The sequence below is a fragment of the Mirounga angustirostris genome, unplaced genomic scaffold (assembly GCF_029215605.1).
Source record: "Mirounga angustirostris isolate CCGP_5_RB_7025 unplaced genomic scaffold, mMirAng1.0.hap1 SCAF_6, whole genome shotgun sequence".
Classification (NCBI taxonomy): domain Eukaryota; kingdom Metazoa; phylum Chordata; class Mammalia; order Carnivora; family Phocidae; genus Mirounga; species Mirounga angustirostris.
The window spans coordinates 6065419-6082462 of NW_026991714.1; the positions used below are offsets into that span (position 1 = coordinate 6065419).

Consider the following 17044-nt stretch of genomic DNA (forward strand, 5'->3'; position numbering starts at 1 on the left):
AGCAGGGAGCCCGATGCGGGGCTCAATCCCAGGACCTCGATCCCAGGACCCTGGGATCATGACCCGAGCCGAAGACAGACGCTTAACGAATGAGCCACCCAGGCGCCCCTGACCCATTAAATACATTTTAAATGGATTATGAAAAGATTAAAAAGCTGCTTTTGATTATGCCACAAATTGTGCTTTCAACATACAAGTCATCCACCTTATTTAATTTTTTAAGCATAGCCTCACGAGGGACTATGTTGTCTCTATTTTTAAAAAGTCACAGTATATAGAAAAATGTTCAAGTCTGCTTTCGGAGGCCACCTTCCCACCCCCCCGGTGGTTACAGAGGTCACCACCATCTAACAATTTAGTGTGTGCTCTTCCAGGACTTAAAAAAAAAAAAAGTATACTGTCATATTGATCAGCATTCAGTTTTGGAGAACAGAATCCACTCTAGCTGGATGAAGTAGGAAGGAATTTATTACATAGTATTTAACAGCCTACAGAATAGTTGGGATAGATGAAGAAACAGATTCTAGTTTGAGTTTTCAGCGAAGCCTCCCAGTATCAAGCCACTGTGGGAGATGTTGCTCCTTCCATGATCAGAAAATCGCCAGTCAAGGACCACTCGGACACAGCTGTGATCAGAGAAATAGCCATGATAAGATAAGAAAGAAGCAATGATTTCGGGGGCACCAGGAGGGAACCTGGTCTGCTCTAGTCCAAGAAATGGATGCTCAGGGCCCTGCCTCTGAGCACCGCTGAGCTAGATCCTGGACGCTGGAATCTCTGCCACGGCTGCTATGGAAAACCCCAAACCCTCTGCACCCTGTTTCCAGAAGGAACAGAAGCGACCGAAGTACAGCCTCTTCTTCACTTTCACCTTCTGTATGTTATCCAAAGGCTTCCGAGTGGCCAGACCTCAGCTGGGCCCCACACCGCGTGGCAAGGGAGTCTTCGTCCCTTCCAACTTTCCAGGTTCTGCAGCTCAGAAAGGCACTCGAGAAGGTAGTGGAGTGAACGCTGACCCCAATTCCAGAGAAGGTAAAGGGCTGGGTCTTCAAATTTACTGCTGTCAGGGACCTGGAGATTTAGTCCAACTTGTTGATTCTAGAAACCCGAATGGAGACCCAGAGACTAAAGGACTTGTTAGTGGAGGGGTAGAAACAGACACGGGGGTGGAGAAGGACAACAGCTTTTCCAGGGCTCCAGTGATTTCGCCCAGCCTCATTAAGCTTACTGTCTGCAAACTCACCTGTAGGATTCTTTCCATCTAAGGTGTACTTCTTTGCCCCCCAATTTATATTTCTGTGATTCATTTGGGGGACCGAAGTGCAGAACCTTATCTCTTTTGAACTTTGTCTTTGTTAGCTTCCTAAGATCATTTTGGATCCCACTGTAGTTCCTCTCGGCTGTAACACATGCAGATTAGGTAAGCCGGTCTTCAGTACCCTAACCCAAATCAATCCACAACAACAAAAAGTTGTATAAAACAGATGAAAGAAATTTACGTGAGGGCTCTCTCTCCCTAGAAATCTCTCTCCTTGATCCATTTCTGTTCCTTCTGGTACAATCGTTTAACCAACTACCAACCTCAACTCATGACTCAATTGTTCTGATATCCAGCCTATATTTCTGCCCTTGTCCACAGGAGATGTATCCCACAGCCCAGAGAAGTACAGATCTGGTGTGTGAGCAGTCTCCTTCATCTGCCTACGTAGTCATTCTGTCAGGAAAAGAACAGACTATCCGAGCAAGACTGATCTTGGTAAGCTCATGCTGGCCCCTGGTGGACGCTGCTGCTGGTTTTAAATTGAGGTATAATTGACATCCAACGTACAGCTTCAGGAATACAATGGAATGACTCAATATTTATATGTATCGTGACATGATCACCTCAGTAAGTCTGCTTAACACCCATCACCACACATAGTCACAGAATTTTTTTCTTGTGATGAGAACTTTTAAGATCTACTCTCTTAGCGACTTCTAAGTATGCAGTACAGTGTTATTAACTACAGTCACCATGCCCACCATATGACTAGCTATAGTTAAGAGCCATGCTGTCTATGGCTGATAACACTGTGCTGAATATAGCTGCTTCTTTCTTTCTTTCTTTCTTTTTTTAATTTTATTTATTTATTTGAGAGAGAGAATGAGATAGAGAGCATGAGAGGGGGGAGGGTCAGAGAGAGAGGCAGACTCCCTGCTGAGCAGGGAGCCCGACGTGGGACTCGATCCCGGGACTCCAAGATCATGACCTGAGCCGAAGGCAGTCGCTTAACCAACTGAGCCACCCAGGCGCCCTAGCTGCTTATTTCTGTACGTGCTTATCAGTCATTCCTGCAGGAACCTGCTCTAGAACATTGTTTTGGATCGGAGGCAACCTTACTGGTTTGATGGCCTAAAGGTATAAGCAGAGATGGAGGCCTATCCACTCAGTACCTGGCAGGCTGCTACGGGATTCTGAGACCCTCTGTGACAGGGGGCTGTGGAACCATGAGGCCTCCACAGGGGCTGCAACTTGATGTGGCTGCCATTAGGGCTGGATATGGCCAATGTGACCGAACACATGTCCCAGGATGCCTTGTGAAGTCTGACAAGAAATAATCTCTTTAGTTAGCCACATTGGGCATGCAGAATGAGACCGTCTCGGGTGTCAGTCCTCAGATCTGGGTGCACCCTCCTCCTGGCTCTCCCCCACCTCTTTCCCCTCATCTCCTTCACCTCTGGGAAAGACCCAACTCAAATGCCACCTTCTCAGAGAGTTTCTCCCAGTTTTGTCCAGCCAAAATGAATTCCTTTTTTTGTCTGAGCCCCAAGTATTTTGTTTGTATGGCCAGCGTAGCACATGGTTTGGGTATCTGTACCTATATCTACACAGAGCAAGCTTGACCCTAAGGTCTTCATCTGATTCCGTGCAGTGTTCTCATTGCTAAGCAAGAACGAATCAATGGAGATAGAATCAAGGAGGGTTTCATTATGTAATTTAAAAAAATATTTCAACTTTGGGACCAAATGGAAGTGCTTCTGTGAACATCCAAATCTAGCTTTTGTTTTTGGTTTTTCTCCTTGGGCAGTTTCCTCCTGCTGATTTGAATGTTTGTAAATGGCCTGTCACTACTTTCAGTTCTCCTGGCTGGGGATGAGTAGATTACTGGTAGGAGTGGGCAAAGAAATATTTCCTGGAACGGGTGAGATTGTAAATATGAAACACTGACAAGTGGAGTATATTTGGTGGTGAGGAGGGGCAAGGAACAGCATTTTAAAGGATTTCGAAATCTTTTGTGGACTGACCAAAAGTTTATAGGATTTCAGATTTGATAATTTAAGCCCTCTGGGGAATGTTAGAAGCGGCATCATTGGCCTTGTCTTTTGTGGTTGGAGACACTGCAGTTCAGAGGGTTTAACTGGCTTGGCCAAGTCCTACAACCACCACATGACAGAACAACACTTCTGTCTAGGACTTGGGTGCACCTGTCCAGAGCTCTCTCCACTGTAACTCACTGGATGAAGTTTGGGCAGCAAAAGAGCTCCAAAGTTGTTAACGTTGGGAAGGTTGTAACATAGGCCATTCCCTGCATTTTGTTTGCGGATGGGGAAGCAGGTTCTGCTAAATGTAACCCAGCAAACCCCCAATGTGCAACGGGGAACATTTGTGGTCCCCTTTGCTCTGCTCATCTGACTCTCTGTTTACCAGTTTCTCTTTGAGTCAAAAAGAAACTGAGATCAGTTCCTGGCACAGCATTTCTCAGGATAGCTGCAGGACATGGTAAGTTTGCAAATGTTGGGGGTTGGGGAGGGGTTGGGAGTGAGGCAGGGAGAGTTGTTGCGTCAGTTGACCAAGTTGTCCCTCCACACCGAGGGTGCTCCAACTCCATTCAGTTATCTCTGGTCCCAGGGTGCCTAGAGCTGAAGTTTCTTCCTCAATCTTGACAGTAGGTATGCCTCTAGGGAAGGAGAACACATCTTTACAAAGACACAGACGCCAAGTGAACAAGTGAGCTTGCGCAGGGTTGTTGGTTAGAATCCACTTTCCCCTAATCTTCATGACCACTGAATTCCTGGACAGATCACAGTCCATGGTTCATCTCTGCTCAACAGCTTCAGCAGAACAAGCCATCTGCAGGCATCTCCCTCACCCCAACTCAGCTCCCCTCTCCCAAGCCCCTGGAGGCTGTTCTTGGTGCAGGGGTTCAGCGCAGGATATCTCTCTGTCACTAGTAAGTCATGTAATATGGCTATAATCACTCCAATTTTGCAGAGGAAGAAACAGAGACTTAGGGAAATCAGAGAACTTTCTAGAAAGGCACATCACCACATGTTGCTGGGAAGCAGGGGCCAGTGCAGCTCAGGATCACACTTAGGTTTTCTCTGGCTTCAGACTGTGCCCCTCCAGAACAATGCCTAGTCCCAGCTCATCACTTTCTAGATAGCCACTTCCCCTCGCAACCACAAGCCAAATAATGGAATTATGTCATTATCACCCGTTTGTATTTTTGGTTCATTTTTACTTGGCCTCAAAGTACATTTCAGGTGGATCTTCATCCCTGTCTTTGATTTTTTTTTTTTTTAAGATTTTATTTATTTATTTGACAGAGAGAGATAGCGAGAGCAGGAACACAAGCAGGGGGAGTGGGAGAGGGAGAAGCAGGCTTCCCACCCAGCAGGGAGCCCGATGTGGGACTCAATCCCAGGACCCTGGGATCATGACCTGAGCCGAAGGCAGACGCTTAACGACTGAGCCACCCAGGCGCCCTTTGATTTTAAGTCCCATGAAGAACACCATTGACAAACATTTACTGATAACTCATTGGGTATAGGAGGGTCCGGTAAACATGTTGAGGATAGAAGGAGGAAGTTCATTTTTGGACTTTGATGGGGAGGTGATGGGGCAAAAGAGGGGAAATTTCCTTGCTCATGGCTCAGCATAGATATGCGTTTACAGAAAATACTTTTTTTTTTTTTAAGATTTTATTTATTTTTTTGCGAGAGAGAGAATGAGAGACAGAGAGCACGAGAGGGAGGAGGGTCAGAGGGAGAAGCAGACTCCCCGCTGAGCAGGGAGCCCGATGCGGGACTTGATCCCGGGACTCCAGGATCAAGACCTGAGCCGAAGGCAGTCGCTTAACTGACTGAGCCACCCAGGCACCCTACAGAAAATACTTTTAAAGACAAAAATGATAAATTATCATACTGTAGCCAAACATTTCTGAGAAACAACTAAAGAAGGGGAAGTCTGGGTGATGTGTATTCTCATGTGATCAGGTCTTGTTACACAAAATGGGTGTCTTCTTAACATGCAAGCCACCACATACTTGACAATCTTTTAGCAATTGTAAGAATTTTTGTTTAATCCATATTTATCAAGGTTGCAGGGTTTCTGATGATAAAATGAACAGATAAATTACCTTTGGGTCTGTGTGGTGTGGCGTGGCAGGGTGGGGGTGAGGGCTACTACTCCTAGGACAGGGAGCCTCTTTTCTCTTTGACAGAAAACAATCCAGCTCCTTCTCTAAAGCCTGCATTTCCTCTCCTAACATCCTGTTTTTCTTACAGGTTGTCATACCGGTTTTTCCCTATTGTAAGGGAGGGACAGAAAAATCTATCTGGCCAAAGCATCAAGGGTGTCATCTAGTGGTGAAGAGTACAAATGCAGAACCTGGTAAATATCTTCAGCTTCAGTTATCCAGTTACAGCTATTTACTGGGCCAGGCTCTTTAGTAACAATTCACATGTGTCTCCTACTCCCATCCTTGAAGGAGCTTCTAGCCATTTTAGGGAGTTGAGGATCGAAAGCTCACTTCCAACAGAAAACTAATAAAGTTGAGGGAATGATTGAGATAACTTCATAAAATGTCCAGGAGATGAACCCTTAATAGTTTTTTTACCACTTTTTCCAGAATATAAATATCTATAATTGTTAACAATGAATGATTTAATTTTTTGAAGTTTTTATTTAAATAATTGTATATTCCACATGGGACTCAAACTCATGACCCCAAGATCAAGAGTCACATGCTCTTCTGACAGAGTCAGGAAGGCACCCCTACAATGAATACTTTTAATGATAGTAGTTGAAAAAAAACCAAAACAGCTACATAGAATGAAGTGTGTGAGGACTATCATGTAAGTCTCTTAAGCCAGCTCGCAGAAATAAGCACTGTTAACGGTTTGATATATATCTTTCAATGTTTTTCATATACATATAAGCGGGCTAAGACATGTTTTCTATTTGTAAACCAGCTTTAAAAAACCAACTTGTCCCTCCACACCGAGGAGCTCTAGCTATAAAAAGTATATAGATATAGATAGATAGATAGATAGATAGATAGATAGATAGATATAACATAGTTAGCATTGACCATTTCCTTTGTTATCTTTAAAATAGTTGCCTAGGGGTGCCTGGGTGGCTCAGTTGGTTAAGCGACTGCCTTCGGCTCAGGTCATGATTCTGGAGTCCCGGGATCAAGTCCCGCATCGGGCTCCCTGCTCAGCAGGGAGTCTGCTTCTCCCTCTGACCCTCCTCCCTCTCATGCTCTCTGTCTCTCATTCTCTCTCTCACAAATAAATAAAATCTTAAAAAAAAAAAAAATTAAAAAAAAATTTTTAAATAGTTGCCTAGTATCTCATTGACTGGATACAACCTATTGCCTGCAGTCATTTAGATAGTTCCAGTTTTTCCTTATTCCAGAGACTACCCTCAAGCTTGAGCTTGAGCAACCAAGGCCTACTGAGTTAACCCTTTACCGCACGGAAGACTTTTATTTTTATGATGCGAACACTGACCAGGCACTGGGACGCCTGACCCCACAGGTCAGCTTCCGCGGACGTTCTCCACTCTCTCCAGGCAAATTTTCCTCAAACTGCTTCTTCTCAAACTTCCATCCTCATTCTCAGCATATAAGCCGGATTCTTTACCCAGAAAATAGAAAACATCGCAAGAAAATGCCTATAGCTTCTTGCCACCAAACCACTGAGCTTCCTTGCATCCCCACCCACTCTTTCCCCCTTTCCTCTGGTTACCATGGAAAAGGCTAATCCTTCATATTTCAGTGTATGGGCCTTTTACCTCCTGGGTCACATTGATTCCTGAGTTGTTTCTGATGCTGTTGTGAATGAGATGGCTTTCTTTCTTTTTCAGATAGTTTGTTTTTAGTATATAGAAATGCAACTGATTTCTGTATGTTGACTTTGTATCCTGTAATTTTACTGAACTTGTGGATTAGTTCTAACAGTTTTTGGGGAGAGTCTTTAGGATTTCCTATATATAGGATCACATATCTGCAAGCAAAAGCAAGTTTATTTTTTCCTTTCCGATTTGGATGTGTCCTATTTCTTTTCTTGCCTGTTTGCTTTGGCTGGGACTCCAATACTATGTAGAATAGGAGTGGTGAGAGTGGGCAGTTACGTCCTGACCCTGATCTTAGAGGAAAACATTCAATCTTTCATTGTTGAGTATGAAGTTAGCTATGGGCTTGCTATGTAAGGCCTGTTAAATTATGTTGAGACATGTTCCTTCATGCCCAATTGTTGAAAGTTTGTGTGTGTGGTTTTTTTTTTTTACCATGAAAAGATGTTATATATTGTCAAATGCTTTTTATGCATCTATTGAGATGATCGTGTGATTTTTATCCTTCATTCTGCTAATTTGGTGTATCACATTTATTAATTTGTGAATGTTGAGCCATCCTTACCTCCCAAGGATAAATCCCACTTGATCATGGTGTATGATCCTTTAATTTGCTGTTAAATTCTACTTGCTAATATTTTGTTGAGAATTTTTGCATCTATATTCATCAGGGATATTGGCCTGAGGTTCTCTTTCCTTGTAGTGTCCTTATTTGGCTTTGTAATCACAGTAATGCCTTTGTAAAATGGATTTGGGAGTGTTCCCTCCTCTTTAATTTTTTGGAAGACCTTGAGAAGGATTGGCATTAATTTTTCCTTAAATGTTTGGTAGAATTCACCAGTGATACCATCTGGCCTTGGGGATTTTTTTTTTTTTGGAAGATTTTTGATTAATGATTTAATCTACTTACTCATTATTGGTCTGCTCAGATTTTCTATTTATTCATGACTCAGTCTTTGTAGGCTACATGTTTCCTAGAATGCATCTATTTCTTCTAGGTTATCCGATTTGTTAGCAGATAATTGTTTATACTAGTCTCTCATGATCCCTTATATTTCTGTGGTGTCAGTTGTAATGTTTCCTCTCTCTGATTTTGATTTCTCTCCTTTTGGCTTAGTGAGTCTGGCTAAAGTTTTGTCAGTTTTGTTTACCTTAAAAAAAACCCAAACCAGATCTTTGTTTCATTGATCTCTTCTATTGATTTTCTGGTCTCTATTTCATTTATTTCTGCTCTGATCTTTGTTATTTCCTTCCTTCTGCTAACTTTGGGCTTAGCTCGCTTTTTTTCTGGGACCATGACCTGAGCTGAAGGCAGATGCTTAACTGACCGAGCCACCCAGGTGCCCCTAAAGATTTTTATTTATTAATTTGAGAGAGAGAACACAAGCAGAGGGAGGAGAAGAGGGAGAGGGACAAGCAGACTTGCTGCTGAGTGTGGAGCCCAATGCCAGGCTCCAACCCATGACCCTGAGATCATGACCTGAGCCGAAATCAAGAGTCAGATGCTCAACTGACTGAGCCATCCAGGAGCCCTGGGTTTTACAGTCTTATGTTTAGGTCCTTAATCAATTTTGAATTAATTTTGTATATTGTTTAAGGTAGGGATCATACTCCATTCTTTGACACGTGCATATACAGTTTTCCCAGCACCATTTGAAGAGGCTATTTTTCGCCATTGTCCCACCAGCACCTGTTGAAGATCATTTGAGTATATATGTGAGGGTCTATTTCTGGACTCTGTATTCTGTTCCATTGGTCCATGTGTCTGTCTACTACCTCTTGACCAATTACGGCTGTAGCATCTATGTAGCCTTCTCTCCCTATAGGGAAAATGCACTGATATACCCAATCCTAGAATCACCGCCACTTCCTGACAGTGTCCAATCCAGAGCAAAGCCCTGCTTCCTTGGACTCTGTCCAAAATCACCTAATATAAGCCCAAATCCTATAAAGGCATACCTGTGTTATTATGCTTCACAAGTATTCCATGTTTTACAAATTGAAGGTCTGTGGCAGCCCTGCATTGAGCAAGCGTATTGGCACTATTTTCCCAACAGCATTTAGCATTTGTTCACTTCATGTCTCTGTCACATTTTGGCAATTCTCCCAACATTTCCACAATTTCATTATTATCATATTTGTTATGGTGATCTCTGACCAGTGATCTTTGATGTTACTATTGTAATTGCTTTCGGGTGCCACAAATCACATCTATATAAGACAACAAATTTAACAAATGTTATATATGTTCTCACTGCTCCACAGACCAGTCATTCCCCCAATCTGTCTCCCTCTCCACAGGCCTCCCTAGTCCCTGAGACACAACAATATTGAAAGCAGCCAATTAATCATCCTACAACGGTCTCTAAGTGTTCAAGTGAAAGGACTCACACATCTCTCACTTTAAGGCAGAAGCTAGAAATGATTAAGTTTAGTGGCAGAGGCGTGTCAAAAGCCAAGATAGGCTGAAAACTAAGCCTTTTGTGCCAAACAATTAGCTAAAATGTGAATGCAAAGGAAAAGTTCTTGAAGGAAATTAAAAATGCTACTTCAGTGAACATACAAATGATAAGAAAGTGATGTAGATTCCTGGTGGTCTTCGGTTGGAGGGTAGGAGCATACAAGAACATGGGATTACTATCTTCAAAGTATATAGGACAGGGGGCGCCTGGGTGGCTCAGTCGTTAGGTGTCTGCCTTCGGCTCAGGTCATGATCCCGGGGTCCTGGGATCGAGCCTCGCATCGGGCTCCCTGCTCTGCGGGAGGCCTGCTTCTCCTTCTCCCACTCCCCCTGCTTGTGTTCCCTCTCTCGCTGGGTCTCTCTCTGTCAAATAAATAAATAAAATCTTAAAAAAAAGATTCTCTCTCTCCTGGGGCGCCTGGGTGGCTCAGTCGTTGGGCGTCTGCCTTCGGCTCAGGTCATGGTCCTGGAGTCCCGGGATCGAGCCCCGCATCGGGCTCCCTGCTCCGCAGGAAGCCTGCTTCTCCCTCTCCCACTCCCCCTGCTTGTGTTCCCTCTCTCGCTCTGTCAAATAAATAAATAAATAAATCTTTAAAAAAAAAGTATATAGGACAGTATGCATTAACAAGAAAGAGATTCACAGGCCAATAAAAATACTGGGCAAAGAGACAAAAAAAAAAAATAGTCACAAGAGAAGAAATACAAACGAACGGCTTCATAAATGTTGGGGGGAAAAAAACAACTGTTTTACCCCAAATGCATAAAATGGTACTGCTGATTCAGTCGGTGGGACCATCATTTCAAATTTGAGTCCCGCTGCTCTTCTTGTCCCTTTCCGTAAAGTCTCAGCACTATAAGCCTGGGAAACCCTGTACTTGGGGAATTTATCTGCTGCCATCAAGCTGCGGGGGCTGCGGCCAGACCCGGGTTTAAAGCCCGCTCGGCCTCAGACGCCCAGCGCCTCCCCAGCTAGTACACGTTCCCACGGTCGCCGTGGTCCTCCGAGGGAGGCCCTGCGCGGCTCAGGCCGGCTCGTCCCCGGAGAGGGCGTTCTAGCCGGCCGCCTACTCCATGGTAGGGCCCTGCCCGCTTGGCCCCGGGCGGCCGCCATGTTGGAGGCTCAGGCAGGGAGCCATGGCTGCGAGCGGCGGGCGCGCGGTCAGGGCTGCGCCAGCTCCGCCGGGCAGATGCTGGAGGTGCGGCCGGGGCTGTACCTGGGCGGAGCGGCGGCCGCGGCGGAGCCGGACCGCCTGAGGCGGGCGGGCATCACGGCCGTGCTGACGGTGGACTCAGAGGAGCCCGACTTCAAGTCGGGGGCGGGGATGGAGGGTCTACGGAGCCTCTTCGTGTCGGCGCTGGACAGGCCCGAGACTGACCTGCTCAGCCGTCTGGACCGGTGCGTGGCCTTCATCAGCCAGGCCCGCGCCGAGGGCCGCGCCGTGTTGGTGCACTGGTGAGTGGCCCGCCCGTCGGGGAGCGGCCCCGCCTCCTCCGAGGAGCCTCGGGGAGGACGGAGGGGCGGTCAGGCCACCAGAACGTCGTCTCCGTCCCTTCCGCGACTGGCGCGTGTCCGAGAGAGAGGAGGGGCAGGAGGCGGGCCCCCGATGGCGTGCTTGCTCTCATTCATTCTCGTTTTGTTGATTCAGACTTGTTTCCGTTGGTTCGTTCTGAAGCCCCCGGCCCCATCCCCGAGTTGTTTTTTAGTGGGGGCTGATAGATGGCAAAGTCCCTGAACCTAAAAAGAGTTTAAAGGCTCCTCGGGGAGCGCCTGGGTGGCTCAGTGGCTGGGCGTCTGCCTTCGGCTCAGGTCATGATGCCAGGGTCCTGGGATCAAGTCCCACATCAGGCTCCCTGCTCAGCGGGAAGCCTGCTTCTCCCTCTCCCACTCCCCCTGCTTGTGTTCCCTCTCTCGCTGTGTCTTTCTCTGTCAAATAAATAAATAAAATCTTAAAAAAAAAAATTGAAGTATAGGGGCACCTGGCTGGCTCAGTCGTTAAGCATCTGCCTTCGGCTCAGGTCATGATCCCAGGGTCCTGGGATCGAGCCCCACTTCGGGCTCCTTGCTCGGCAGGAAGCCTGCTTCTCCCTCTCCCACTCCCCCTGCTTGTGTTCTCTCTCTCTCTCTCATCAAAAAATAAATAAAATCTTTATTTAAAAAAAAAAAAAGGCTCTTCGGGAGAAGCCAGACAACGTCCCCGGATGACTGTAATGCAGATTAGGATTCGAGTGGTGTACTAAAAGAGATGAACAAAGGTTAAGGTTATTCCAACTTCCAAGGAAAAGCAGATTATTTTCAGTGTTTTTGTTTGGGGCAGAGGGTGGTTGGTGAAGAGAAATGGGGAGAGGAAAATTGGTTAGGACATAAAGGAGCCCAAAGCCATGCCCAGGGGAAAGATGGGAGTAAGTTGTAGCAATGCCTGTAAGAAAATCTTGATAGGTATTTGGGAATTCTTAGTAGTCCTCTTTAGTTGCATTGGAGTGTAATAACTAGTTTAAATTTATTGAGTCCGCACTTTTACTCCTTGCCAGTACTTGCTGTAAATATTTACATGAAGGACATAAGGTAGTGGTAAAATGGAAAGAAGCCTGGACCAGATCTTCAGGGCCTTTAATGCCAAGAGCAAAGGAGCGTTGGATTTTTTCCAAAGCCATTATAAAATTTTTTAAATTAGTGTAATTATTTTTGAAAAGGTAATACATTCCCATGGTTCAGAATTCAAAAAGATCAAGGAAATAAAGGAATAATTCTTTTGTGTGTGGGTAGTATTTTAGAGGCAAAGGGTTTATTTGGGTAGAAGAAGCAGACATGAACTGGACATGAACTTTACCGTTGATAGGGAGCTGGGCTTTTTTTTTTTTTTTAATTGCTGCTATTTGATATTTTATTTTAAAGGTCTCTTTTTCAGTCATGCAGGAGTTAGTCGAAGTGTGGCTATAATGATTGCTTTTATGATGAAGACTGACCAGCTTACCTTTGAAAAAGCCTATGAAAATCTCCAGATCATCAAACCAGAGGCTAAGTGAGTTTTTTGTTATAGAAATAATTCTGTTTTTTTAATGTGATTTTATCCATTTAGAGAAAACTTAACTTTGTATTTGTTTGTCCTTACAGGATGAATGAGGGATTTGAGTGGCAACTGAAATTATACCAGGCAATGGGATATGAAGTAGATACCTCTAGTGCAATTTATAAGCAATATCGTTTACAAAAAGTTACAGAAAAGTATCCAGGTAAGTAATAATTGCTAGTACTTATTGGGCCCTTTTTAGATGCTCTTTACTCTGATGCTAAAGGCTTCAGGTGCGTTATCTCACTTTTCCAGTAATCCCTTGAGACAGGTACAATTTTTTTTTTTTTCCTCCTTCTGAACCAGTGGTTTAGCAAGAAATAACTTGTTCAAGGTCACATGGTTTGTAAGTGGTGGGCTGGGATTTGAACTCAGGCAGTCTGTGCTCAGAACCCCAGGGCTTCTTCACTATGCTCTCTGACCTCACCTTGATTTCTCAACACTGGAGATTTTTTTTTTTTTCCTGAGGTTAGCACTTCTTGCCTCAATTTGACATTCGCTGAATTTTGTCTGAAAATGCAGAGTTGATTTCAACAAATAGATACATTTTAATTATCTCATGTAGAATTACAGAACTTACCTCAAGAACTCTTTGCTGTTGACCCAACCACCATTTCACAAGGACTGAAAGATGGCATTCTCTACAAGTGTAGAAAGTGCAGGTAAAATATTTTCTATCCTCTGGAGATTTTATCTTGTCTCAGTAGCCAAAATGTACTAAAAGTTTCATTTTCTTAAAATCTGTAGGAAGAATTTGTTTAATTGAACAAAATAAAAATTTCAAACTCAAAACTGCTTTTAAGAAGAATATAAGTTCTTTTTTTTTTTAAGATTTTATTTATTTTTTGATGAGAGAGAGAGAGAGAGAGAGCGAGAGAGGGAACACAAGCAGGGGGAGTGGGAGAGGGAGAAGCAGGCTTCCTGCTGAGCAGGGAGCCTGATGTGGGACTCGATCCCAGGACCCTGGGATCATGACCTGAGCCGAAGGCAGACACTTAATGACTGAGCCACCATTTATATAAGAATATAAATTCTTAAGAGTGAAAGTAAATCAGGTTACTTGTAGAGGTTATTGAAAATTAAAGTAGCATAATCCATTTTTATTTTGCTAAGAAACACTGCACATTTCATCTATTTTTTCATCCTTTTGGAAGTCATTAATGTTGTTGTTTGTTTGGGGGTTGCAGGCGATCTTTATTTCGAAGTTCTAGCATTTTGGATCATAATGAAGGAAGTGGTCCCATAGCCTTTGCCCACAAGAGAGTGACACCATCTTTCATGCTCACCACAGGGAGTCTGGCTCAATGTACATCGTATTTCATTGAACCTGTACAGTGGATGGAATCTGCTTTGTTGGGTGTGATGGATGGACAGGTAAGAACACATTTTATTTTCTGCAGTTTCATTATATCATCTATATTTTGTTGTTTCTTGCCCTCTAGACCATATTTTAACTGGTGTTTCACTCCATCATAAGTACTTTCTTTATGAAGATTATATCTTTCTAGTGCAGATAAGAGTCTATCAAATTAATTAAGTAAGTAAAAATCCAGCCTATCTAAAGTAGTGAACCACTTTTGGTTGAGAGCTGTTGGTCTAAGTTAATTCCTTTTAAGGCTATTTATATTTTTCAAATAGAAGACTAACATAAGCCGGTTAGAATATATTTAACAAATTAAAACTTGGTAACAAGTAGGGCAAATCAAGGATTTTAAAATTTCTTTATCTTCTTCTCTTTCTTTTTCTCTTTTGCCTCCTCTCTCTCTTTTCCTGATATTTCGGTTCAGTATGTTTGCTAAGAAATTCATTTTCATTTCCTATTAATTCTTAAGAATGCAGCTCATGAGAGCATCCTGGGATGACCACATTTCTCTTTTAGGTTTACTTAATATTATTAATTTAAAGATACTCTTAATCTAAGATACAATTAGTCTTAATGATTGTAAAGGTTTTTATGGTTTGTATAAAAGTTTGTATAATGAAAATTTTATGAAACTTACTATATTTCACTTGAAGAATACAATAATGTACAAAATAGGTAGAACATGTATAGTTATATGTGAGGAAACAGTTTATGTCTGCATCTTGCCTAAAAAGAGGTACCTTATGTTCAAACCCATGTTTTCAGACAATTCTGCTTATTGAGATGTAAGTCACATACTGTATAATTTACCCATTTAAAGTGTACAGTTCAGTGGTTTTTAGAATATTCACAGAATTTTTGCAACATCATTATTTTCGTCATTCCCAGAATAAATGCTATACCCGTTAGCAGTCACTTCCCGTTCTTGGTGGTATCATTTGCAGCAGTAGGGTTTTTAATTTTGAAATACACTTTATCTGTTTTTTTCTTTCTTGCTTGCTTTCTTTTGTGGCTTGTGCTTTTGGCTTGCTGCTCTTATTTAGCCTGGAAAACATATAAGATGAAGGCATTTTTGTGGAAGATTCTACGTCACATTTGTGCATACTTCTCTGTACACTTATTTGAATTTTCCTATAGACCTAAAAGTGGAATCCCTGTCCTGTGGAGTGTGTATGTCTTAAATATTGCTAATATTCCACCCTGACAATAAAAATGCTTATACAAATTTGCTTTTCGCTAACATTGAATGCATGTATCCATTTCTCCATACCCTTGGCATAATGAGTATTTTAAAACTGGTTTTAAAGTTTTGTCAATCTGGGAGATGAAAAATGTTTTTCTTAAAATGTTTTAATTTGAATTTCCATGACTACTGCTGAGGACCAATATTGTTATGTATTTATCAGCTATTTATAGCTTCTTTTTCTATAAATTTCCTTTATATCCTTGGTCCATTTTTCTATAGATTTTGCCTTTTTCTTATTGAATTATAGGATCTCTTTATATAGTCTAGATGTTAATGATTTTTCTACTATATTGCAAATATCTTCTCCTGTCTGTTGCTTCTTTCAGCTTTGTGGTATATTTTGTCATATTAAAATTTAAGATACTTCTGTAATCAAATTTGGTTTCTGAGTTTTATGTCCAGAGCTTATATCATCTAGGATTAAAAATAAGACTCCCTGCCTCATGTCATGCACAGAATAACAAGCTAAACTTAAAAAATAATGCTCTAAATACATCAGAATACAATATAATAGACATGTTCAGGTTTTTTTTAAATCTATTTAACTGGAGTATCAGTTTGTTTTTAAATAGCCATGAATCTGAGGCCTAGCCTACATGCTACCAATATCAATACTGATCTGACATGAGGCTCCTAACATGCTTTCCTAGTCTTCGGCCATGATGATCTTAGTTTGGGATATTAAGCTGCAGACTGATTTAGAAGGCAACACATACCACATCCTGAAATCTTGCATCATATCTCAACCTTTACCTTCCGCCCCCATACTGGGATTAATCTGGTCCTTCTCCCAGCATACAACGTGCTTCTTACACAATTATCATAGCCCACCATCTGTCATTGTAAATTGCCGTTGTATTTTATCTTGCTGATTTGATCATAAAACTCCTTGAAGGTAGGAGCCATGTCTTACCTGGTTTTTATTTTGTATTGTTTGTGTTTTTAGAGAGGGAGAGAGGGGGAGGGGCAGAGGGAAAGGTAGGAGAGATGCAGACTCCCCACTGCTTAAGGAGCCCAAGGTGGGGCTCGATCTCATGACCCTGAGATCATGACCTGAGCCTGAATCAAGAGTCCAGTGCTTAACTGAGTCTTACCTGTTTTTATATCCTATATTGCCAGTGATAATTATTTGTCTTGTATAAAAGTGAGTGAATGAAGTAACACAGTTCCTTTATTTCAGCTTCTTTGCCCCAAATGCAATGCCAAGTTGGGTTCTTTCAATTGGTATGGTGAACAGTGCTCATGTGGTCGATGGATAACACCTGCTTTTCAAATACATAAGAACAGAGTGGATGAAATGAAGATGCTGCCGGTTTTGGGATCACAAACAAGAAAAATATGAACTTGACATTTTTGATAGCTTGGAAAGAAAGTTGCTGATGTGTGCTTCCCTCGCTGGTTGTCATTCATGGCAGATTGTCTAGTTTATAGGCCATCAGCATTTCATTTGATGTGACATGGAAACTGTGCTTTGTTATTTGTTAGTCTCTTACACCATTTAAGTAGAATACATTATATGGAAATCAAAACTTTTAATCATGTAAATTGTACTTTATTTGATATTAAAATTTTCTATAACCCATATTCTTTGTTTCATATATTTTCAAGCGTTCTGATTTTTGGAATGTTTAGACAAAATTATTTATAAAAGTTGGAAATGATGTTTAAGTAGATTTTTTTTAATTTCTAGAAATGTAAAGCAGATTTGTTTGGACATATTTTGAAACTTATTTCTCTTTAAGGTACATTAGTAAATCTGCATATGTCTGGATTTTTCTTGGAAATG

The 17044-nt window shown here is 42.3% G+C and overlaps 1 protein-coding gene and 1 long non-coding RNA gene across 2 annotated transcripts; one reads left to right on the top strand and one right to left on the bottom strand.

Annotated features, from left to right (window-relative positions):
• Positions 1-632: 632 nt before the first annotated feature.
• LOC123845886 (uncharacterized) lies at positions 633-10938 on the bottom strand. The gene is made up of 3 exons (XR_006791118.3): positions 10796-10938; positions 6778-6903; positions 633-3938 (listed from the first exon to the last, which is right to left on the bottom strand). It is a non-coding gene; the product is annotated as an uncharacterized LOC123845886 (long non-coding RNA).
• DUSP12 (dual specificity phosphatase 12) lies at positions 10667-16836 on the top strand. Its single transcript, XM_045876782.3, has 6 exons — positions 10667-11034; positions 12488-12601; positions 12694-12812; positions 13215-13311; positions 13837-14023; positions 16439-16836. Exons 1-6 carry the CDS (start codon positions 10691-10693, stop codon positions 16598-16600), a joined length of 1023 nt encoding a protein of 340 aa, XP_045732738.1. The 5' UTR covers positions 10667-10690; the 3' UTR covers positions 16601-16836.
• The last annotated feature ends 208 nt before the right edge of the window (positions 16837-17044 follow it).

Bases quoted from the DNA above. Each gene is read 5' to 3' on its own strand.
- DUSP12 (XM_045876782.3), top strand. From the start codon at position 10,691: ATGTTGGAGGCTCAGGCAGGGAGCCATGGCTGCGAGCGGCGGGCGCGC. The intron at 12,813-13,214 runs GTAAGTAATAAT...TATCTCATGTAG, and splicing joins AGTTACAGAAAAGTATCCAG to AATTACAGAACTTACCTCAA. The intron at 13,312-13,836 runs GTAAAATATTTT...TGGGGGTTGCAG, and splicing joins TACAAGTGTAGAAAGTGCAG to GCGATCTTTATTTCGAAGTT.